At 34.8% G+C, this 25,180-nt stretch overlaps 1 protein-coding gene across 1 annotated transcript; it reads left to right on the plus strand.

Annotated features, from left to right (window-relative positions):
• The first annotated feature begins 2,270 nt into the window (after nt 1–2,270).
• On the plus strand, nt 2,271–24,501 carry LOC143225027 (UDP-glucose 4-epimerase-like). The gene is made up of 8 exons (XM_076453683.1): nt 2,271–2,645; nt 8,524–8,639; nt 11,884–11,997; nt 13,104–13,277; nt 16,497–16,677; nt 19,442–19,533; nt 22,815–23,007; nt 24,210–24,501. Exons 1-8 carry the CDS (start codon nt 2,522–2,524, stop codon nt 24,266–24,268), a joined length of 1,053 nt encoding a protein of 350 aa, XP_076309798.1. The 5' UTR covers nt 2,271–2,521; the 3' UTR covers nt 24,269–24,501.
• The last annotated feature ends 679 nt before the right edge of the window (nt 24,502–25,180 follow it).

Consider the following 25,180-nt stretch of genomic DNA (forward strand, 5'->3'; position numbering starts at 1 on the left):
GAAAGCCCCTTAAGTAGTCACAGTTTTTGCAGCGAGTCCCTTTTAAACAGCAATAAATATTGTAAAATAAAATAACTTGAACGTGTTGAATGTAACGAAAATAAAAAAGTTTCTGTAAGATATAGATTGTAACACGTTTATAATAAAACGTGAATCTCTGATATTGTTATCAGTTAAAAGTTAGTATTCAATAACACTGAAATTAACTTTTTCAAACATAAAAATGAAACCAAAATCATTTAACTAAAACTAATGAGAATACCAAGCCTGTTTTGAAAAACACAGTGTTTTAAAGTTCGGTTAAACAGGAGACACGTAGTCTCAAATTTGGCTGCCAAACAAGCTACTTCATCCCGTAAATATTTTAATACATTAGAAGGAAATTAAAATATTGGAAAGAACTGTCGAACTCAGAAAGTGGAAAAGACGCTATTACCAAATCTTACTCGCGAATCTTTCAGGATTATCTCTTAAACCTCTATGGATTCGCGAATCACTGTTTGGTAAACACTGTTCTAGTCTATAGCTTCAACATTGAGAACAAGTAGCGAGATAGTCTATTTGAAACAGTCGTGAAGTTCAGAAAACAAACATTTATACCGGTACAACACGGGTTTTTGTCCAAATATGGTGACAAGTTTCTGCAGCAACTACGTTACACGTATGCGGCTTGGAAACAATGCAGCTTAGACACTCTATATTTATTTAGGGACGTTAGTGTGAAAACTCTAATGAAGACAAGAGTTATCTGTTAAAAGCATCCAACTTTACGATTTTATTTTGTCATGGTAATCAAAATATATATCCATATTTCCAATTTTATTCAGTCTGTGAATACATTTTAAATAAAAAAAACTATCTATTTCAAATGTTCCCCGCTAGGACAGTGGTAAGTTTTCGGATTTAAAACGCTAAAATCAGCGGTTTAATTCTCCTCGCTGGCCACAACATCAGATAGTCCGATGTGAATTTGCTATAAAAGAAAAAATACAAAATTATTTAATATCAATAAAATTATCTTAGTTGGTAAAACAGTAATAGCCCGGCATAATCTAAGGGTTGCGGGTTCGAATCCCCGTCACACCAAACATACTCCCCCTTTCAGCCGTGGGAGCGTTATAATGTTGCGGTCAATCTCATTATTCTTTGGTAAAAAAAGTAACCCAAGAGTTGGCGGTGGGTGGTCATGACTAGTTACCTTTCCTCTAGTTTTACACTGCTAAATCAGGGACGGCTAACGCAAATAGCCCTAGAGTAGCTTTGCGCGAAATACAAAACAAATCAAAACAATAATATTGTCCCCCAGAGGCACAGTGGTATGACTGCGGACTCGCACCGTTAGAAACTGGGTTTCGATACCCAAGGTGGGCAAAGCACAGAGAGTCCAGTGTGTAGCTTTGTGCTTAATTTCAAACAAACAAACAAATCCATTGTAAAACTAAAATCTTAAGATATAAAACAAAGTTGAACTTATCGACAAATTTATAAAAATAGTTTTGTTGTTAACCATAAATTTAGGCCCTAAGTAAGAGAGGCCTGGGTCTGTTGTATCTTTGAGGCCCTGATTATAATAATAATAAAATCATGACACATGAGAACGAAATAAAACAATAATTAGTTCGAAATACATGTTAATCAAAATTTCAATATTCGTTATTTAACATGTATTTATTAACGTTATTTAACAAGTCGCGAAACTTAGCAAATGCGAAAATTATAAGTGTCTTAATTTGAGGCTACCTTGAGCTAAGGCCCAGATTAAGTGGCCGTACACTAAACGGTATGTCTATTGTGTCTAACATGGGTAATGTTTGTATGTTTTGAATTTCGCGCAAAGCTAAACGAGGGCTATCTGCGCTAGTCGTCCCTAATTTAACAGTGTAAGACTAGAGGGAAGGTAGCTAGTCATCACCACCCACCACTCTTTGATTACTTTTTACCAACAAATAGCGGGATTGAGCGTTACATTATAACGCCCCCACTTCTGAAAGAGCAAGCATGTTTGGTGTGACGGAGGTTCAAATCCGCGACCCTCAGATTACGAGTCGAGTGCCTTAACTACCTGGCTGTGTCGGGCTGACATGGGTAATGAAAACAGATGTCCAGCGTTATAAGCCTCCAGATTTACAGTTCAGCCAGTGGGAAGTGCTAAATTAGGATACATTATGTTTAAATATAGAAAACCACCTGTTTCAATCTAGTTGCAACTGATAGAACTATAAAACTCGAAAGCCATCTGTACATCACGCTAGGAATACTGGACATCTGGCAAATTTATTTTGGAGTCTACATTTGTTTTGTATGTTTGTAGGATACACATAAACGTTTGATATATATGTAACAGAAAAATAATAATTTCCAAACTGAGTTAAAAGTGTTTAATGTGTATCTTAACTTCAAGTAGATCACACACAAACATAGCTTAAACACGAGGTGATCGTCGCAGTTAAAGAAAAAGAAATCAATACGATCCAGTCATCTCACGAAGATTAAATCCTAAGCCAACTGAAACAAAAAAAAAATGTCCGAACGTGTAAAACGCCTTCTTTTAACATCAAGTTGTCAATATTTGGGATCCCATACAGCTGTTACTCTATTGAGAGCTGGATTTGAAGTAGTAGCTATCGATAGCCTAGGCTTCAAAGGTAAGTATATTAGCTAAAGTGTGACTTGAGATCCTGGTAATATTGTATATTTATCGTTGGCTGTAGTTACAGTAAGTGAGTTTATGCCAGTAATTTATTTCCACTTGAACCTAAAACTAATTTTAATATCAGATATTTATAGAATCTTTTGCAAGCAGTTTTAACCATAATGAGCTATATACCATTTCACGTACATGTTAAAAAACACATTAACGTTATATATATATACACAAACACATACTTATTAAAATACCGACTGTGAAAAGTTTCACGTCATGATATAATTATTCTCAGCAATAAAACGTTCCTAAACTAACGTATTAAAAATTTACAAAAATTAAGTATGGCAATGTCAAAAAGTACAGAAACAAGGTAGGGATGAATACACAAAACTAGACACACTCCCTAATACAGAAAACTAGACACACTCCCTAATACAGAAAACTAGACACACTCCCTAATACAGAAAACTAGACACACTCCCTAATACACAAAACTAGACACACTCCCTAATACACAAAACTAGACACACTCCCTAATACACAAAACTAGACACGCTCCCTAATACACAAAACTAGACACACTCCCTAATACACAAAACTAGACACGCTCCCTAATACACAAAACTAGACAAAACTCTCTAATACACAAAACTAGACAAAACTCTCTAATACACAAAACTAGACAAAACTCTCTAATACACAAAACTAGACAAAACTCTCTAATACACAAAACTAGACACACCCCCTAATACACAAAACAAAACTCCCTAATACTACAAAACTCCCTAATACACAAAACTAGACAAAACTCTCTAATACACAAAACTAGACAAAACTCTCTAATACACAAAACTAGACAAAACTCCCTAATACACAAAACTAGACAAAACTCTCTAATACACAAAACTAGACAAAACTCCCTAATACACAAAACTAGACAAAACTCTCTAATACACAAAACTAGACACACTCCCTAATACACAAAACTAGACAAAACTCCCTAATACACTAACACACTAGACACAAAACTAGACACACTCCTAATACAGGAAACTAGACACACTCCCTAATACACAAAACTAGACACGCTCCCTAATACAGAAAACTAGACACACTCCCTAATACAGAAAACTAGACACGCTCCCTAATACACAAAACTAGACACACTCCCTAATACACAAAACTAGACACACTCCCTAATACAGAAAACTAGACAGACACAAAACTAGACAAAACTCTCTGTACACAAAACTAGACAAAACTCTTTAATACACAAAACTAGACACGCTCCTAATACAGAAAACTAGACAAAACTCTCTAATACACAAAACTAGACAAACTCTCTAATACACAAAACTAGACAAACTCCTAATACACAAAACTAGACAAAACTCTAATACACAAAACTAGACAAACTCTCTATACACAAAACTAGACAAAACTCACTAATACACAAAACTAGACAAAACTCTCTAATACACAAAACTAGACAAAACTCTCTAATACACAAAACTAGACAAAACTCTCTAATACACAACACTAGACACACTCCCTAATACACAAAACTAGACAAAACTCTCTAATACACAAAACTAGACAAAACTCTCTAATACACAAAACTAGACAAAACTCTCTACTACACAAAACTAGACAAAACTCCCTAATACACAAAACTAGACAAAACTCTCTAATACACAAAACTAGACACACCCCCTAATACACAAAACTAGACACACTCCCTAATACAAAAAACTAAACAAAACTCTCTAATACACAAAACTAGACAAAACTCTCTAATACACAAAACTAGACACACTCCCTAATACACAAAACTAGACAAAACTCTCTAATACACAAAACTCCCTAATACACAAAACTAGACAAAACTCTCTAATACACAAAACTAGACAAAACTCTCTGATACACAAAACTAGACAAAACTCTCTAATACACAAAACTAGACAAAACTCTCTAATACACAAAACTAGACAAAACTCACTAATACACAAAACTAGACAAAACTCTCTGTGACACAAAACTAGACAAAACTCCACAAAACTCTCTATAGACAAAACTCTCTTATACACAAAACTCTCTAATACACATAAAACTAGACAAAACTCTCTAATACACAAAACTAGACAAAACTCCTAATACACAAAACTAGACAAAACTCTCTAATACACAAAACTAGACAAAACTCTCTAATACACAAAACTAGACAAAACTCACTAATACACAAAACTAGACAAAACTCTCTAATACACAAAACTAGACAAAACTCTCTAATACACAAAACTAGACACACTCTCTAATACACAAAACTAGACAAAACTCTCTAATACACAAAACTAGACACACTCCCTAATACACAAAACTAGACAAAACTCTCTAATACACAAAACTAGACAAACTCTCTAATACACAAAACTAGACACACTCCCTAATACATAAAACTAGACAAAACTCACTAATACACACAACTAGACACACCCCTAATACACAAAACTAGACAAAACTCTCTAATACACAAAACTAGACAAACTTCCTAATACACAAAACCAGACAAAACTCCCTACATGCGTAGCTAGTGAAGTACAGAGTCAATCGTACAAGTTTATGGTTATTAGTTACTGTAAGGCTTTAAAACATTATATTGAGTTAAAATTATTTTATTTAAACTGAATTCATGCAACTGACGATAATTCAACACTTAGTTGTAGATCAAAGCTATTCTTGGAAAGATTTAGTTTCTTACATAGTGTTTGCTTGTTTTCGAATTTCGCGCAACGCCACGCGAGGACTATCTGTCTAGCCGTCCCTAATTTAGCAGTGTAAGATTAGATGGAAGGCAGCTAGTCATCATCACTCATTGTCATCTCTTAGGTTACTCTTTTACCAACGAATAGTGGGATTGACTGTCATATTACAACGTCCCCATGGCTAAAAGGACGAGCATGTTTGATGTGAGAGGGATTAGAGCTCATGAACCTTAGATTAAGAGTCGAGCGCCCTAATCACCTGGCCATGCTGGGCCTACACTTAAATAACAACTTTTAATGGTTCTGTGTATTCACTCCTACCTTGTTTCTGTACTTTATGACACTGTCATCTCTATATCAAAGTTAATTTTTGCAAACAGAAAACAACAATAACTTGTTTTCCTCTTTTATTTTCTTAACAATTTCATTAAAGTAGCTTGATAAGTCAATATTTATTTGATTTTTATAATTCAATGCTAATATGTATTATTAATATCTTATTAGTGATGTTAATTTCTTCATTGCATTTATAAAATGACCTCAGATACTGATGTTATGACATACAATTGGTTATGCTAGATTATTAATCATCACTGGTCATAACCTTGACTTCCTGGGACTAAATAGACGAAAAATTATAGCTGCATTATTTCCATATTCATGTTTACATTTGTTTTAGCACTGTAATCTATACGTCATTTTACATCACAAAATGTCTCTTATTACTTATCTTGTAACAATTTTTCACCTTACTGAAAGTTAGTGCAATAAAATTTCATACTATGTGTATTAATTTTTAAACGCCTTCACTTAATACATAATTTAGGGGTTGGCTCCCTAAAGTCATCGATTGTACAGTGTACAAAGCATTGAGTATTTTACTTGTTATAGCCCTCTAATGCTCATCTGTTATTGACTGGTAATTCCAGTTTCGCCCTTTACTTAAGTTTCTTACAGGAATACCAGATTTCTGTAAGAAAGATAACATGGTTTGCAACAGAATTATGATTTGTTTTAGTTTATACTAAGCACAGTAGCACTTAGCAATAGACTGTTCCCAAGTGCTCGTAATATACTTTTTCTGTTGTACTGTAGCGAAAATTTCACACATTTTTTGGCTAGCATGGGTAAAAAATAAATATAAACACTTTGTCTCTTTAGCGTGTTCCCTGTTCTCCACTTCAGCAACAGTTTTCGGTTATACTGGGAATATGAAAAGCTGTGAAACACTCGATAATGACAGTTAGGTACTCAAATAAGGCTATAACTCAGCTTTAGAAGTTACTTGTAAGTATCGAAGAGTAATGAATTGAGTGTAGCATTTTTTCTCGACAATCCGTACGGTAGTTTTTCAGGCCTTTTATAACCAGCAGAAAAAGAAAGCTGGATTATATGAAAAACAATATTTAAAGCTCAAACTAAAAGTATTGTTAGGATCGACTCAGTAGGCTTAATATAATCCTAAAATAGACGTTAATAATCATGTAATGTATAAAACTCGTGGATATTCCGTCACGTATGGCAAAAATAACTTCCAATTTTAGCATATGAACAAAATGTTTAGTTGCTATTGTTATATTCCTTCCTACAGGATATACAAAATTAAACCTACTGTTAGCTTGTAATACTAGGTTTAAGCTCTACCCAAAATTTGTGCAATTTTATGTCTCAAAAACTTATCAAATCAGGCTTATCCAAATTATCTCTGAAAACTTAAATTTCTTCAGCTTATAAAATTATGTCTGTTGAAATAACCATGCAATATATTTTTATTGCTTTATAAAACTGGGTTTACTCAGGCGTAATGTTAGCTGATAAGTTTATAAGCGGGAATATTTCTAGACTCCAACATTTACCTCATAAGAAATACTAAGTTTTATATATAAAACTAGTTGTACATGGATTAAAAAACGTCGGTCCTATTTACACGCTAATATCACTGCGCCGGAATTTTACTCAAAACGTGTACTTTGTGTGTGTACTGTACTTAGCAGCCAATCAGTGCACCGCACGAATGTCTGACTGTGAAGTATCTTACTGCTGCAGTTTTGGAGCGTTTATCCGTCACTGAGTGATGTGTTCTTGAATAGTTCCATCCAAAACACTTTTCATTTAGATAAGTACAACACTAAAAGTCAAAATTCCGATAATAAAAAAAGAAATTCCGTGGGCTGTTCGGAGCCTTAAGCAATTAATGGTCTGTTTATATCTGGTAACGCCACTAGGTTTACAGAAATGAACAAACATTTCTAGAATACTAGTACAACCTAAAGTAGGTTTGATCATTTGATGTGACTATATTTTAAATTTATCTGCATTTTTACCAATTTAATCTTACTCTAAAACTTTCTAAATGCACAATACTTAACTTAGCTGCATTGTTTCTCTCTTCTATTATTATTATTATTAACTTTCTAAAACGTTTCTAGCTGTACATTAATCACGGGTGTTACATTCTATCTTGTCCTATCCACTCCAGCCCAGCATGGCCAGGTGGTTAAGGCACTCGACTCGTAATCCGAGGGTCGTGGGTTCAAATCCCCGTCACACCAAACATGCTCGCCCTTGCAGCCGTGGGGGCGTTATAATGTAACAGTCAATCTCACTACTCATTGGTGAAAGAGTAGCCCAAGAGTTAGCAATTGGTGGTGATGACTAGCTGCCTTCTCTCTAGTCTTACGCTGCTAAGTTAGGGACGGCTAGCGCAGATAGCCCTCGTGTAGATTTGAGCGAAATTCAAAACAAACCAAGCCTATCCAGTCCATTGGTTCTCACGCCTGCTAACAACACTAGTTGCGTCACTGACAATAACGCCGGATGAACTATTTAAAGCTGCTCCTTAACAAATATTAATAATTAAAATATTTCTAGCCGCGGGATACTGGTTGATGAAATGTCTCTTGAGTTTTTAAAGTACAAACTTTTATCTTAAGCTCCGTCATCTCTTGACCCTTTTGAGATCTAATTACAATTTTGGACTCAGGAGGTCAAACTCTTTCAATTGATGCATTTGACCACGCTTGAGATCTCATAGGTTAATTTACTCTTATCATGTCTAAAAGAATTTCAAATACCTCGGCTATTGAGAATTCCCTCTTGATTTTGTTTTTTTAGACACAGCGTTGCCGGAATGTCTGAAACGAGTAGAAGAAATTACCAGAAAAATATTCACCGGATTTTACGCCGTAAATCTTTTTGAAATAGACGAACTCAGAGCAATATTCCGAAAGGTAAGCTTATTGTCTTTCCTCTTAAAATTTATTATTCTTATTGTTTAATAATTGAGGTTTGTAAGCCTCAGACGATTTTATTTTTACAAGAAAATAATAATGTTAGTGTGAGTTGAGGGTCATTAGCATGTATTCAATATTATTCCTCCAAGACATTTTAATACTGGTGATTATTACTATTAGCACAGCTGAATTTTATGATGTCAATAGTGAATGCAGAAACAAAAATGTCACAACTTGAAAATTCATGTTTATATATATATTTTTAAGGTTTTATTGAAGTTAAACTATTGGATTATTCCACTTATTCATGTAATGATTTTCTTTCATGCAGTAATGTGCAAAAGTGTTAGGACAAAGGCAAAAAATTACTTTTCAGGCTACTCACAAAGCACAGTAGAAACTAAATCACAGATATAACATTAAGAGTTTATTAATCATTGTTTTTTGTACAACAGTACCTCAGTGAAAGTGCTTCAGTTTAGCAAACAGTTAATATTTTGTATATCCCCCTCTGCTTTAATAACTACAGAGTCTTTGAGGCATTGTTGCAACATATTTGACTAAAGTGTCGTTTAGAATTTTACTCCAAATATCTCTTTGAAAGTAACTTTTGATTTGTCAAGTTTTTGACCTATCAAAACCCAGATCTGCTCAATTGGATTGAAATCGGGGCTATGAGTGGGCTATTGGAATGACTACAGCAGCTTCTTTCTTAGCTAAGTAATTCATGAATAGGTTGGATGAATGTTTAGGGTCATCATCTTCTTGGTAGTTGAATCCTTTACCTGGGTGTATCATAATGGATCAGTATCCAATGGCACTCGCTGGTCCATTATTCCTTCCATTTTACAAATATCTTCAACAGTAAAACACTCCCAAACCATCACACAGTCTTCCCCATGCTTTATGGTAGGTGCTATGTGTTGAGGTATCTTTCTTTCGCTGAACGTACAACCTACGCTTTGAACCAAGTGTTTAATACCCATGTGGGCAGAGCACAGATAGTCCTTTGTGTACCTTTGTGCATACCAAAAAACAAACGATTGAGCCAAATATTTAAAACTTGGACTCATCCGTTCATAATACCTTTTTCCAAACACCAACACTCCAATTTTTTGTAATTTTAGGCAAATTTCGTGATGACGAGAAACTCAATTGAAGTAAAAAATGTATTCTCAGGACGGCTGTTATGAGTATTAAACTGACCGACCGTTAAAAATTCATTTACAAAATCTCTTTGTTAACCTGAAGATGACCTAAGAAAGTCGAAATGTTGTTCTGTACTTTATTTTAAATAAAATTTCAATACCCTTACGAGCCATCTTGAGAACACATTTTTAAGCAAATTTGTCTCTTGACAGCATTTGGAAATCGAAGTAAAGGTTTTCCTAAAACTACTTCACGACCAAATATTCCATTCTCTTCTTGATGCTGTAGATCTGGACACTTTTCTGTTATTTGGTACATTATCATTTATTTAATGCTTGAGATTAGTAGTAGTCTTCCTCCTGTCCTGAAGGCTACATAAACAAAGATACTTAACATCAGTATCGTCGAGTTTAGGTATTCTGCCTCTTTCTTTCCTATTTTAAAATTTACCAGTCTTGATCTCACGATCTAGAGTGAACTTGACAGTGACTGGGGAGCATTTCAAGTCTACAGAAATTTGTCGAAGAGTCCAACCAGCATCAAGTGAAGCTTTTATGTGAACTTTCTGCTCTACTGACAACTCTCTACGCTTTATGGGTCGTGGCATGACAACAAACCTTAATATATAGTGGTAAACACTATTTTTATCAGGGTTTATCACTGGAGTGCTATTGAACTGATTTCTTCTGGCATATACCTGTACCACATGCTAGGTCCTTGCTAGCTTCTTTCTGTATAGTTAAGACACTGAATTAGGTACCAAGACAGTTACTTCATAGACTAAATTTGATCACTTTGTTCATTCAGTCAGAAACTTTATGGCATCCCCTTAATACAAGTATATAGAAATTATAAAGAATGATAAGTATTCTTACCTTATTTCACTCAACTATCATCAGGGATCAGTGAAGTATTTACACAGTGTTTAGGTGTATACGAATTATCCCCAAAAGATAGAAAGAATGACAAAATATTCTCGTGTCCTAACACTTTTGCACCATACTGTGTATATATATATATATATATATATGTTTAAAAAGAGCTATTAACACTCCTACGAAAAGTGGGGCCTAATAGGCCCCAGAGCAACTTGAAAGGTTATTAATATTAGGCTAATAATTTTGTATTTAAATCAAATTGCCATTTAAATCCATTAATGAATGAATTAACGAGATTCCCACTGTCCCTACCTACTATCTAGCGAAACCACAGCCAGGGGAACGGGCTTGGAGAAATCAGGACTAGAAACGTCTTTTCGTAGGAGTGTTAACTCTGCATTATATACGAATACATTTTCCAAATTAACAGACTGTTTAGAGAGTGTTGTTTGATCAAAAACCATGACTCTGTGAATCTTAATTAAGAAATGTTTAGATTAGTTGATTTGTTAGTAAATTTAATATATAATGTAAGAGAAGCCTGTTTGTTTTGGAATTTCGCACAAAGCTACTCGAGGGCTATCTGTGCTAGCCGTCCATAATTTAGCAGTGTAAGACTAGAGGGAAGGCAGCTAGTCATCACCACCCACCGCCAACTCTTGGGCTACTCTTTTACCAACGAATAGTGGGATTGACCGTCACATTATAACGCCTCCACGGCTGGGAGGGCGAGCATGCTTAGCGCGACGCGGGCGCGAACCCGCGACCCTCGGATTACGAGTCGCACGCTTTACGCGCTAGGCCATGCCGGGCCGAGTAAGAGAAGCCATCCAGGATTGTATTCCAAACTGATCTCGTGAGATCAGGTCAGAGGTAAAGCTATGTTCTTCAGAAGTAGCCTTGTTTCTCATTTACTATTTGTAGACATTTTCTTGTACAACAGTAATGGAAGTTCTGTTGTTAATGTAATGTTATGTAGTTTTCATATAATTTTACACAGCATGCATCGTCCTGTTTTTGTGATAAATAACTAAATTATAAATGGGTTTTGTTATATTAATTTACAATGTATTTGAGGATTAAGAAATTTGTGAGTTTGTTATTTCCAAAATTTGATTTGTATTGCTATTATAATACAGAGTTATTGCACAGCTGAAAGTTGACTTTAAGCATATGTAGGATCATGATCTCATAAATCTCTTGTTTTTCTATAGCATCAGTTTGATGCGGTGGTTCACTTTTCACAATTGAGGGGAGTCCGTGAATCCATTCTTGCCCCTCTGAAGTATTATTCTGAAAATGTTGCTGGTCTACTGTCTTTACTCCAGGTAAGCTGAATTATGATATGGGCACTGCGTGTTAACTCTAGTTAAGTTTAGTTTCAGAGGTGGACACAGGATTTTGGAAAAAAGGGGTGTGAATCCAACTCTTGGGCTAGAATACAAGTTTAATGATTTATATAATTTTTTTTTTATTTTAGAATTTCATTAACTGAGTAACAGTTAATTCATAATTACGAGAAACTCAGTTGTAGTAAAAATGAATTCTAAACACGGCTGGTATGGGTATTAAAACTTTAATTAAAATAAAGTACAGAACAACGCTTCGGCCTCCTTAGGTCATCTTTAGGTTAACAAAGAAAGTTTGAAACTGTCCATTGCTGGGCACATTTCTTAGGGACGAGAGTGTGAACTGGCACGAGACTGTAGGGGGCGTTGCAGTTAGATGTCAGGTTATTAATTAATATGGATATAAAGGAGTTCCTTTCTATTGGTTTAATTTTGGTTTGAGTTCTTGTATAAACTTCCAAAACGTACTAAACACTATTACGTAATGTATTCTCATACCTAAAAGCCCAACAAAGAAACAAACTACTAATAACAAAGCCTTAGAACCACAAACACTATGGTGGATAAACAGTTTAGAAAAATGTTATATATATATATATATGTATTATATGACATATAAGGAGGGATAATAAGGACAGCCTTCTGTATAACAGAACATTTTGTGCTGCCCACCTGTGAGTATCTAAACGTTTTATTAATATTATAATTCTTTAGACTTACTAATGAGCCAATGATATATTGGTCACACATCAAATTAGACAATATTCAATTCTAGTAGTTATTGGTGGGATCCATTATGTACTTTATAAACAGAATGAAAGGTTTAATTCAAGTTTTTATCAGCTCTTCGGATTGTGTGCCTTACCAGTCAAAACATAAAATTACTCAACGTAATGTAGTCTAGCAATGCCATTGGTAATAAACGGTATCAAAATAGGTTAGTGATTTGAAGTAGTTATTTATAAAAAGGAACTAAAAAAACAACAACAGATAACGCAAGTGACAATTTTAAATTTGCTAATGTTTTTATTTATTTATTTTTTGCCTTAGCCAATTATGCTCATTTCCAGCTCTTGTTACCTCAGGTCATGCATGAGTTTAGTGTCACAAAGATGGTTGTTGCTAGCTCTGCTACAGTGTACGGAGATCCGAAATACCTACCTATTGATGAGGATCATCCCGTGGGAGACTGCACCAGTCCATATGCTAGAACCATGTTGATGACTGAGAACATTCTTCAAGATATCACTGTGGCTGAGGTATTGTTTAGTTTTTATATTTTGTTACTTTCAACACGGTTCGTGAACAACTCGAGTAACACAAAGCTGCCAACGGGTTCAGTAGAGTATTAGTTTGTTAGTATCATTACAAAATGGAGTTTACGACATTTAATGCAGGCTCATAGCTGGTTTTTAGCTTGTATTTTGACAGGTTACAGTTAATTAGATTATCTATTTGCTTGTAGAACACTGGCTTCATTACAAGCTAGCATTTAAGATGACCAATACAAGTTTAGGCGTGGGTAAGCCTTGACCTAATGATTAGCATATAGGACTGTTATATGTTTGGTAATAATTTTAATTTTTTGATTTTTGTTACTACTAATTTTCTGTGTGTGTATCTCACATAATTAGATTTAATTGATATTTATTTATTATCCAGATAAATACAGCCATTATCATGAGAAATCTTGACGGATTGATTTTTTTTATATACCCTTTATGAGGATGGATTAATAAAGGAAAAAAAAAGGATAGAACTGTGAATTTCAATAATCATGGTTCGTATCTTGTTTTGGCTTCGGGACAAGGACAGAAATAATTGTAATATAATACAAGTTGAAGTCAGACAAATTGTCAAATGGTTCGGGATCCACTAATCATTTATTACCTTTAGGGTCTGGGCAAAAAAAGGTGACCCCGTTGAAAATGTTGTTAATTTGTTATATCTTTTATTAGATAACAGAAATATATGTGTATAACTTTTTTTTTTTAGAAAGCACTCGATGACATCTGTTCAAATATGACCCCAGCTCCTAACTTTAACACTTACCTTTGTGAATACCTGAACTTTTCATGATTTTAGTTAAACATTATCATACTGAGTGTTGTGCAACTGTTGTAGTTCCTTAGATCTTCTATTCCAGTAGGTCTTCATGGAATATCAGTATGCGAGTTGTGGCATTAACAGTTGCATTTATTCTGAAGTAAAGTTAAACCAATTTACTTACGGACAGGCAGAGACCATTGAACTAATTTTGTGTCCTTTCATACTAACCCTTTGCATCTGAACTTTATTTAAGGTTGCTGTAGCAAAGGGAGGATTGGATACTTATGTCGTTGAGGACATTTTAATTTCCTTCGAAAACCTAACTGATATAATATCAAGGTTTCTTAGCTTTCTCAGTTTAGATTAGATTGCGTAGATTCTATTTATGAAGTCCTATTTGAAAGGTTCATGATTGCAAGCTCAGACAGCAACAAAATGGGTAAATTTTGCAGGAGGTAGTGGTAGTTGAATAGTTTTTCATGGCACTGTACATGAGTGTAATAAACAAAATTAAAAATACTAATTAATAGGAAATATTTAGTAACTTTGTTTCATTTCATTATTTTATTTATTGTACGAAAATACTTGTTGGAAGGTTTGTCAGAATATATTATAAATTATTAGTTGCTTCTTTGTTTCAGTTATTTTATAAAAACAAATTATTAAATATTTATGGAAAATTATTTAATATGAAATTTAATGTTTCTAATCTGATAAGAACATAAATCTATCAATTTTTACAGTTTTTAACACTTGTTAAAAATTACTAAAGCAATCATAATTATTATAAAGTGTGTGTGTGCGTTTTTTCCCCTAAATCCACCAAGGGGAATCGAACCGCTGATTGTAGTATTGTATATTTGAATACTTACCATTGTTCTGTCGCTGGACTGTTATGAAGAATTATAAATACGTCTTTACAAAAATCGATAAGTCAGTATATAAAGGTAAAAGTTTGGAATGCTATATCCGTTAACATAAGACACAAGAAAGCAATAAAACAATTTGACTTTCAAAAATATTTTTTAAAATTTACTTGGTTATTTTTATGACAGAAATATTGTGATAGTATAATAAACTAGTAGTGCTATATAATATGTTTTGTGTTGATATTTTTTTTACATAAGTTTCTCTTTTTGTTTAAATTAATAATGTTCCCCCCCTTTGTATAAACATTTTCGTTTTGTTTTTGTCTCTATTTCATGTTCTAGATTGATTGTAATCGAAATGTTTCGTTATTTACAGCATATTGGATTATTTAATACGTGAATAAAATTCATCTAATCTAAAATTAGCAATGAATGTTTTATTTAACTTTCCGCAGAGAAGGAGAAAACGAATACTAAAACTCATAGAATGTTTTGACTGAAATGTAAAGTTTGTTCCTTTGAAATGTTTATTACCGCCATTGCTATTAGAGATTTGAAGGAAAGGGGTTGATTAAAATTATAAATAACGTATTTAGTAAACGTTTCTGAACAAATCTTTTTGTTCCACAAGTGAGTCAGCGGTCAGTTCAAGAACTTACAACGCAAAAATCTAAAGTTCTGTTCCTCACATTGGACACAGCAGATAGCCTAATTGGCCTTTAACTTAAAATACACATCTTTACAGCACAAGCAGCCAAATCTTTTTAAAATTTCAGAACAAACAAACGAACAAACATGCTCTTGGTTGAATATAACACTTTAATTAGATGTTTTTGTTTGTCTATAGAGTTGGAATACCATACATGTCGTTTTGGTTGTTAACAGCGCTGGAATGTTATGTTTGCCGTTTTGGTTATTTATGGGACAGGAATGTCTCTTTTTCAATTCTGGAACGACTCTTCTCTGCAAAACTTTGATGTACTGTGGTCCTTGCATCATACCTTCTACGATATGTAAGCCTCCGACGCCATAGTAGCTGAAAAAACCCCAAAACATCTTTTCAAGGGATGTTTTACGAACTGATTGATGTGAGATTCTTGAAGTTTCTCACCTGGAGATCTGCGAACATACAGACTTCTTTGACCATGTACAAAAAACTGAGTCTCGTCACTGAATAACACCTTCTTCCATTGTTCTTGCGTCCAGTTCTTGTATTTCAGACCCCATTGATACCGATTTTCTTCATTGAGTTTGTAAGAAGTTGTTTTTTGACTGGTCTTCTTGCCCTTCTAACGCAATTTAGAATGACGCAATATTCCTCAAAATTTCTTCATATATCCCAAAAATATATCGACTGTACTGCAAAACACAGCTAATGACGCCGTCTGTGTGAACAAATGACTATTAAAGGAAATCTGTGGGTCCAGCGAGCCCTCACCGGCCGCCATGCTGAAAATATTGTAAAATGACCATTTGTTTCAATCATTTTACACAAGGACGTGTTTCGTTTTGCAATTTTACAAGGTCGGAATGTCTTACATTTCGTTTGTTTTTTTACAGGGATGGAATGTCATACTTTTACGTTTCTTCAGTGAAGTCGGTGCACACGAATCAGGAAGGATTGGAGATGACTCCAAAGGTCCACCTCAGAACCTGATGCCCTTCGTGGCCCAAGTAGCCGCTGGGCAACGTGCTGAATTACAAGTGTTCGGAGATACTTTTAATACAAAGGATGGAACAGGTAAGTTAAGAAAAGTAGCCACAGTTGATTACGATTTAAACTAAAACAGTTGTGCTCAGGTTAACAAACTGTTTCAATCACAAAAGTAATTAAATGTGAGATATTTTAGTGTACTTTAGAAGAGAGAAAACAGTTATCCAAGCTACTTTCAAACAAGTAAAAAGTTCATTTGTTATTATAAAGTATGCAAATAGTTGTATTGCAGTGAATATAAAAGACGGGGGTTACAGGGAGGAGTGAAAGTTGCTCACCCAATTTTTTCTTTGCCTTCCCCCCATTTAACCCTACATACATAGAGTTAAAGAACTGTAATGTTTATAACAAAAAAAAAAACTTCTGATGTTTTTCGTGGATTTTAGAAGTCAACCAGATATATCCTACAATAAGTGGTATTCATTTTAACGCTACTTTTTATATCATTACTACTTCTGCACTAAATAATTATTTAGTTACTTAAATAATGCTCGAAAGAGCATTAGTCGTCACTCTACTTTTAAAGGGACTTGGTATATGCCCTAAACAAACAAAATAAACTAGAATGATCAAGAAACCTTCTTATCTTTTCTAAGGATTATAAGTACTTTTGGGTTTCAAAACTCAACAGAACTTGTCGAAACCAAACGTTGGCTCAGTTTAATTTAGCACGCTAAAATCTGGGGAATAACGAGCCACTTTAAAGTTACACGTGAATATAAGACGTCCCCTTCCCAGTGGCGTAGCTAGGGGGGGCAAGGGGATACATCTGTCCCCGGGCGCAGCATCAAGGGAGCCAAATTGATGTTACATAATTAGGAATGAATTTCAGAATGAAATGTTTTCCCTCTTAACCAATTAATGCCCAGTGTCCCAAAAATGGGAGTTTCAACGTTATGTGTTGCCACAACTTGGTTGTGATTTGTTCACGTTATATCATAACTCTGTCTAAACGTTGCGAAAACGTCGGATTGCAACGTCACTTCCTGACGAAAAATGAACGTTGCTATGTAACGTTGCCACAACGTCGTAATTGGTCACATTTTTCTGTTAAGTTGTCTAAACGTTATTGAAACGTCAAAATTCGATCACTTCATAGCGAATAACCAACGTTGTTATGTAACACTGTGTAATCGTTGTGAAATGTAACATTATATGCTGTAAATCAGTAATCATAACGCACATTACACGGATACTTCACCGAACAAAGCCGGTAAATTGTCTCTTACTTGATCCAGTTTTTGGAATGATACCATGGCCTCAGCGCTCTGTCCTTCTGGAGTAACCGAACGGCTATAACAGATAATTGAAATGGAGTTTAAATGACTTTACCAGACCCCCGCAAGTTTGGTAAAGCTGGAAACGAAGCCGAGGAAATCTGACTGAAGTATCTAAGCGAAGCCAAGAAAATCTAACACTGGACTAGATTGTGAATAGAAAATCTAACACTGGACTAGTATAGCAGATACGAGTCTGGACTTTTCGCGCCTTTTAGGCACTGATCTTAAAATTGAAACGGGTGAAGGCGCAACGGCTGATTTGGAATCTGCCTTACCAAGAGACCAGACATAAAGGAACTGATGTCCACAACTAATGAAAATAGCTTGAAACAGAGATGCATTTTTATGGGAAGCTCTAATGATACAGACTTGGACGGCTTGGAGATGTTCAGTAAAATAATGGACTGCCGAATGCTACTCACGACAATGGCTGATGTTAAGCTTTCGACGCCAGAGAACCTGCTTCGCTTCATTGTGCAGTATGGGGATGATGTATTTCCAAATCTGAGAGTTGGTCTGCAGATCTTACTGACTGTTGCAACATCTATTGCCAGTTGTGAAAGTCTTTTAGTAAGTTAAAACTTATCCTGTCTTACCTGAGATCATCCATGGGACAGGAAAGATTGTCAGCCTTGGCTTTGCTGAGTGTGGAGCGAGAGGTTACCGACATCATAAATTTTGAGAAACTAATCGATGAATTTGCAGCAGCAAAGGCAAGAATAATTTCTTTTAAAGTTACATAATTACATCCAAAGCATCATATCAAACTATTTCTTTTACTTTATGTTAACTTTTCAGGTTACTCTATCCAAAGTAATGTTTTAAGTTTTCGTAATGTTATATTTAACTAATATTTTAGTATAAAATAATTCTGCATTAATTTTTTTATATGCATTCTTGTTTCTGATTATGTCTTCTGTTATTCAATTATATCTTCAAAGTACCATTGTTGTCTCAATTATTTCACTTTTTTCATCTCCTTCATACTCTAAAAATACGCCACGAAATGCAGGTTTTCATGTTCTAAAACTCATAAATTTCCGGGAAAGCATGATGGACCCCCTTATGGCTTACATTTTGTCACGAGGGGCGCGAAAACTGACTTTGTCCCCGGGGAAAGCCCTAGCTACGCCTCTGCCCCTTCCCCTACACACACAATTTTGGTGCTGGCGCCGACATTTTGATTCGGTCACTTTGTCACTCTTTTAATAATAAACTTCAATAGAAAAACAAAAGGGAACATTCACTTAATGTGTAAACATTACTGTACGACCATACCATAAGATGTCCAAAAATTAATATTTTTAGTTCCATATTCAGTATTTAAAGCAGTATCAGCACTGTGGGACACATGGTGTATTTGTGGTAAACAAATGACTAAGCATTATTTAATGTTTTTTTTCCTGGTATTTTTCAATTTTTTATAGCATTGTTATTCGTGCATGCTGAAATAAAAATGAAATCAGCTTTTTGTTGCTATTAATTCAATTTAAATCGGTCACTTTCTTTAGTGGAGCGAGACTACCTCCATGTTATGGATCTTGCCGAAGCGCACATAGTAGCAGTGAAGAAATTACTGGAGCCGTCTTTTAAAGGTTGCCGAGTGCGTTTGGATAAGTATTAGATTCATGCATCATTTACGTTTCACATTCTCTATTGTAACGGCAAGATTAACAGCAACTCGTACGTAAAATACATCGCTCATTAGATGTCAGCTGGGAGACTTCTTTATAAGCCTAACAAATCTTAAGACATTATTCCTTAATATAAGGAAGTAGGAAACTATGATTGGTTTGTTTTGTTTTGAATTTCGTGCAAAGCTACACGAGGGCTATCTGCGCTAACCGTCCCTAACTTAGCAGTGTAAAACTAGAGGGAAAGCAACTAGTCATCACCACCAACCGCTAACTCCTGGGCTACTCTTTTATTAACGTATAGTGAGAATGAACGTGACATTTTAACGCCCCATGACTGAAAGAGCGAGCGTGTTCGGTGCGACGGGGATTCGTACCCGCGACCCTCGGAATTTTCCTAAATATTTTCTGTTAAGAATAAAGTACTACTTTCTTCCTTCATGATTGTTAAGACTAACGTTTTCCCCCAATGTATCAATAATCAGTCTGAAGGCTTATAACGCGAGACTGTGATAAACTTGTAACATGTATATTGTATTAAATTCATAAAATCTTTTCTGTACTTGACCTAAAAAACTTACGTTGTACTAACCCTAAAATCTACATCTTACTAAAAATCTTACTGTAGTCCCCCAGTGACATAGTGGTATGCACGCGGACTTAAACGCTAGAAACCGGGTTTCGATACCTGTGGTGGGCAGAGTACAGCTACCTAAATGTGTAGCTTTGTGGTTAATTACAAACAAAGTATTCTTGTGAAATCTATATTTATTAAATTTCTGATAAACCTCACCAGTAAACCAAACATTTAGATAAAGTAAAAAATAATAATACACTTCAAATATGTTAATTGTTTAATTTTTCTTTTAAAAATGCATCAACTCCTCATATTAAAGTAAGAGGATGTAATTAAGGTTGTTAAAATACTTTCTTATTTCAACTTGGATTCTAGTTTGTTTGTTTTCTTTTGCTATATTCATCAAATCACCACATTATCAATGTGGTGATATTTTACAGCTCTTATCACTTTGACACTTAGTTTAAAAAACTGTATTTGGTTTGGTTTGAATTTCGCGCAAAGCTACATAAGGGCTATTTGCGCTAGTCGTCCCTAATTTAGCAGTGTAAGACTAGAGGGAAAGCAGCTAGTCATCACCACCCACCGCCAAATCTTTTACCAACGAATATTGAGATTGACTGTCACTTTATAACGCCCCCACGGCTGAAAGGACGAGTATGTTTGGTGCGAAGGAGATTCGAATTACGAATCTCAAATTACGAGTCGAATGCCTTAACCACCTGGCCATGCCAGGCCTAAAGAACTGTAAAACTTTCGTTTCAGAATTTAATTAAGACCTGTACACAGAAGGAACATTTTATGACTTTTGATTCAAGAGGTCAACATTAATTTTTTAAAAAAATGTTCGTGTAAGTTTCGTCTTGAATGGTGGCATATGTGTGTGAGATTCTACTACAAGTTTTGTTTAGAATATCCAGTTGTTTTGGAGAGAATTAGAAAATACTTCTATGTAAAAAAAAAAATAAAAAAATGATAGCTTATCTACAGGATGTCAGCAAAGGTGACTCTGTATGTGGAAAATATTTTAGCCATCTTAAAGATATAGATTACACAATGTAATGTTCCCTTGACTATCACATATAATTAGGCATATGTAAAGTAACATATAAGGTGTTCCATAAAGGGCGATAATTTTGTTTCACATTCCATGTGGTTACCATTTTGCCAGAAGACACAGATTTTTGTTTGTTTCTTTTTAGTGCAAAGCTACACAATTGAACACGGTTCATTTTTGAGAATCAAACTCCGGATTTTAGCATTGTAAGTCCATAAACTTACCAACCACCCACTGGGTATCATGTATCTAAGTTGCATACTATATCTGAGATCCTTGGTTATAGAAGGATGTTTATGATACAAGGGTGAATACTTAGGCCTTAAAACCCATTTTTCTACTATTGTTGGTTTTCTGAGCAACGGCCTTATTGTTTCACAGCACAGTTTCTACTGTAGGAGGCCCTTCAAAAACAATTGGGGTCAGTGTAAATCCCTTCTCTTTTTCACATGCTTTCCAAACTTTATTGTTGTGCATAGACGTTATTTGAGCGATCCAAAAGCACCTGAAGTCCGCTGCACTCGCACATTGTGATGAAACTGACTTGTTGGCTTGGCTATATAACTAGATCCTTCTTTACAGAGTTGGTATTTTTGGTAGTATTGTAATGTTTACCGTAGCAATTATCAAGATTTTCCATGTTTAACTTACCATTGTAGCTATAACGAAATATTTCCGGTTGTATGTATCAAATGCCAATCTACAGTTTTTGACACGTACTTTTCCACTTGACTATATAATTTGAGAGAAGTTTGTGTGCACTGTTCTTATGTCGTTTTTATAAACCTAAATCCGTTTAAATGAACCGTTATTTTGATTACTGTCCAAGGAAAGTTCCTACTTACGCTGTAATGAGTCGCTGCGTTCTTGGGTTATTCGCAGGGGCAAGCAATTCAACTTGTTTTCACTACCTCCAGTTTGCAATTGATAACTAATACTGGAGTAACCTTTTTCTTTTCTCTTGCTGAACCAGTTGTTCTTTTGGTTTTGTGTTTTTAAATTTTGCGCAAAGCTACACGAGGGCTATCTGCTGTAGCCGTCCCTAATTTAGTAGTGTAAGACTAGAGAGAAGGCAGCTTGTCATCACCACCCACCGCCAACTGTTGGGTTACTATTTTACCAACGAATAGTGGGACTGATTGCACATGATAACACCCCCACGGCTGAAAGGGCGAGCATGTTTGGTGCAACGGGATTCGCACCCGCGATCCTCGGATTACGAATCGAGTGCCTTAACCCACCAGGCCTTCTTTTGGTTTATCGATATGTTTCAACACAAACAGATATTCCTTTTTTCGATTATTTAAAATTCGGAATCTTGCATGATTTTACAACTGCGAAATAGAAAAGTTTCGTAGCGGAAAGTTTTGTAACTTACGCTTCCGCAACGAGTAAGTGTGAATCACTCACCAATCATCAAAACTGAATTGTAACAGCATGGTTAGGCCTTTTAACATGTGTAGTGACAGTCCATAGAAATGCCCATAACCAATGTGGTCGGATGTGAAATTTATTCTCATTACCAACAATAGTGACACCAATTCATCAATTTCATTAAAATGTTTATTTTATGTCAAGGAGAAACTATTTACAAATCTTTGACGACTGTTTTCCAGGTATATAACTTAGGAACAGGAAAGCCTAATACTGTACTGGAGGTTATAAAAGCTTTCGAAAAAGTCGCGGGAAAGAAAATTCCATACAAGATAGGAAACAGCAAGCCGGGTGATGTGGCCAAGTTGTATGGTGATCCGAATCGTGCATTCACTGAGTTAGGATGGAAAGCTAGCCGCTCTCTTCTTGAAATGTGTAGGTAGAAGTGAAACATTTCCTACTTTACCCCTGCTTATTCATTATATATACGAGTGCAAACGCTGATATTATTTCACGTTATTGAACCATAACCATTGAATGGCTGTGTTTAACAACTGTCTCAATATTTGCTTGTTTTATGAATGTCTGTATCTGTAACCTAACTTTTGAATTCTAAATATCCGTTTATTTTTTGAACGTCTATACACATCAATTAGCTCCTAGTTTTTCAGTATCCTGTTTATGAATGGCTACATTAACTGATATTGTATAAAGCCTGTCTGTTGACATAATTAACGTTTCAACACGAAATACTACACACATTACAGAATTTCACAGCCAGTCTGCTTAGTCACATTGAATGACTCCATTTTGTTTTACGATAGTTTTGTTGTTGTTTTTTCGCACCATAACTGCAGCATTTAAGGGACGTAGAAAGATCACATTTTGGTTATTAAAATTCAAATGTTTCAAATTGTTATGCCTGAAACTGTATACAGTTTGAAAGAATATCTAAAACTGTTTACAATTTGAAAGAAAGCCTCATTGTATTTATTAAGATCATTATTTCTTCAGTGCATGCAGCTTAAATAACCAGAGAACATGACTAATAAAACGCCAACAAATTAAAGATGTATAGATTGTACTTGTTGTTGAATGGCCAGAGAACATGACTGATAAAAAGTCTACAAATTAAAGATGTATAGATTGTACTTATTGTTAAATGGCCAGAGAACATGACTAATAAAAAGTCTACAAATTAAAGATGTATAGATTGTACTTATTGTTAAATGACCAGAGAACATGACTAATAAAAACCTAACAAATTAAAGATGTATAGATTGTATGCACTGTTGAATGACCAGATAACATGACTAATTAACAGCTGCTATCAGTCATGATGTTTAGTCTGTACTTGCTGAGGATATGACCAGATAATTTATTTTTAATGAATATCATGCAGAATTGCTAGAACGTATTTTAAACAGATCATGTTACATTCAAGGTAGAATTTCTTTGCTAAGAAAACAAAGCTCAAACTTGCATCATATATAAACAGTTAAAACATTGTACAAGGAATGAAGACTATTTCAGTTAATTGGAACAAGTATGAAAATATTTGAATCAGTTTAAAAGTAATGAATTACAGAGAACAGCATTGTTTGTATATTAGTTAAATGAGTAATGTTTTGATTTAGGTGCTGACATGTGGCGATGGCAAACTATGAATCCCCAAGGCTATGAAAGGAAACAATGAAGACAGTCCAAGGAAACAAAACAAGTGAGAGGAACAAGAGGGAGAGAAAACAGTTCAAAAGTTGATAATACTTGCACAAGAGTTGCATACTGTAGTTTAGTAATTACACGTATTTTACACAAAGTGGCTAGTTTCAGTTAGCTTCTATCTTCAATGCTCCCCTACTATTCATATTGATGTGTCAAAAAATTAAATAAGTAAAAGAGTTTAAATAAAAATCCTAGTAAATCACATTTTGTCAAAAGTTTTATGGTATTCTGTGAAACTTAATTGGATAAGGAATTACGTGTAAAAAGAAGTTTTTTTTGTTTTTCATCTGATGGCACCCTACATATACAACGGGTTAATTTTGGTATTTAGAAATACAACTATAAAAATCTACAAAATATTTTTTCTATAGGGTGTTCGGAAAGTCACTGTGCAGTTGTGAAAGCAGCGATAACAGCATTCATTCAGTCAATTTCAAGCCAGCAACTGATAGCGGTGTTTAGAAACAACATAAGAAGGATCCAAGCCTGTATTGATGCCAACAGGGGTCACTTTCAACATTGTTTATAATTGTCATTCATATTTACAACCTGTATTCTATATTGAAACATATCTGTTAATAAATACATAAGTGCACGGTGACTTTCTGAACACCCTGTACATTCACATACAAATTTGGACTAGGGTTAAGATACACTCACGCTAGAAATAATGATCTAGGTAATAGTAACATCATTAAAAGATGAAATTCTGAAGATCAGCTACTATCAGTTAGGTCAGACCATTGTTGACTGATCGAGATCAGACAGGACCAGGCCTGTTTTGGACAGTTTCATCTGTTTGAAATCAGTCTAGTCCAGTTTGATTGGGTCTAGTCTGATCTGGATGTATGGTGAGAAGCTGATTGCGAAATATTGTCTTTTC

The sequence above is a fragment of the Tachypleus tridentatus genome, chromosome 9, assembly GCF_004210375.1.
Source record: "Tachypleus tridentatus isolate NWPU-2018 chromosome 9, ASM421037v1, whole genome shotgun sequence".
NCBI classification, from domain to species: domain Eukaryota; kingdom Metazoa; phylum Arthropoda; class Merostomata; order Xiphosura; family Limulidae; genus Tachypleus; species Tachypleus tridentatus.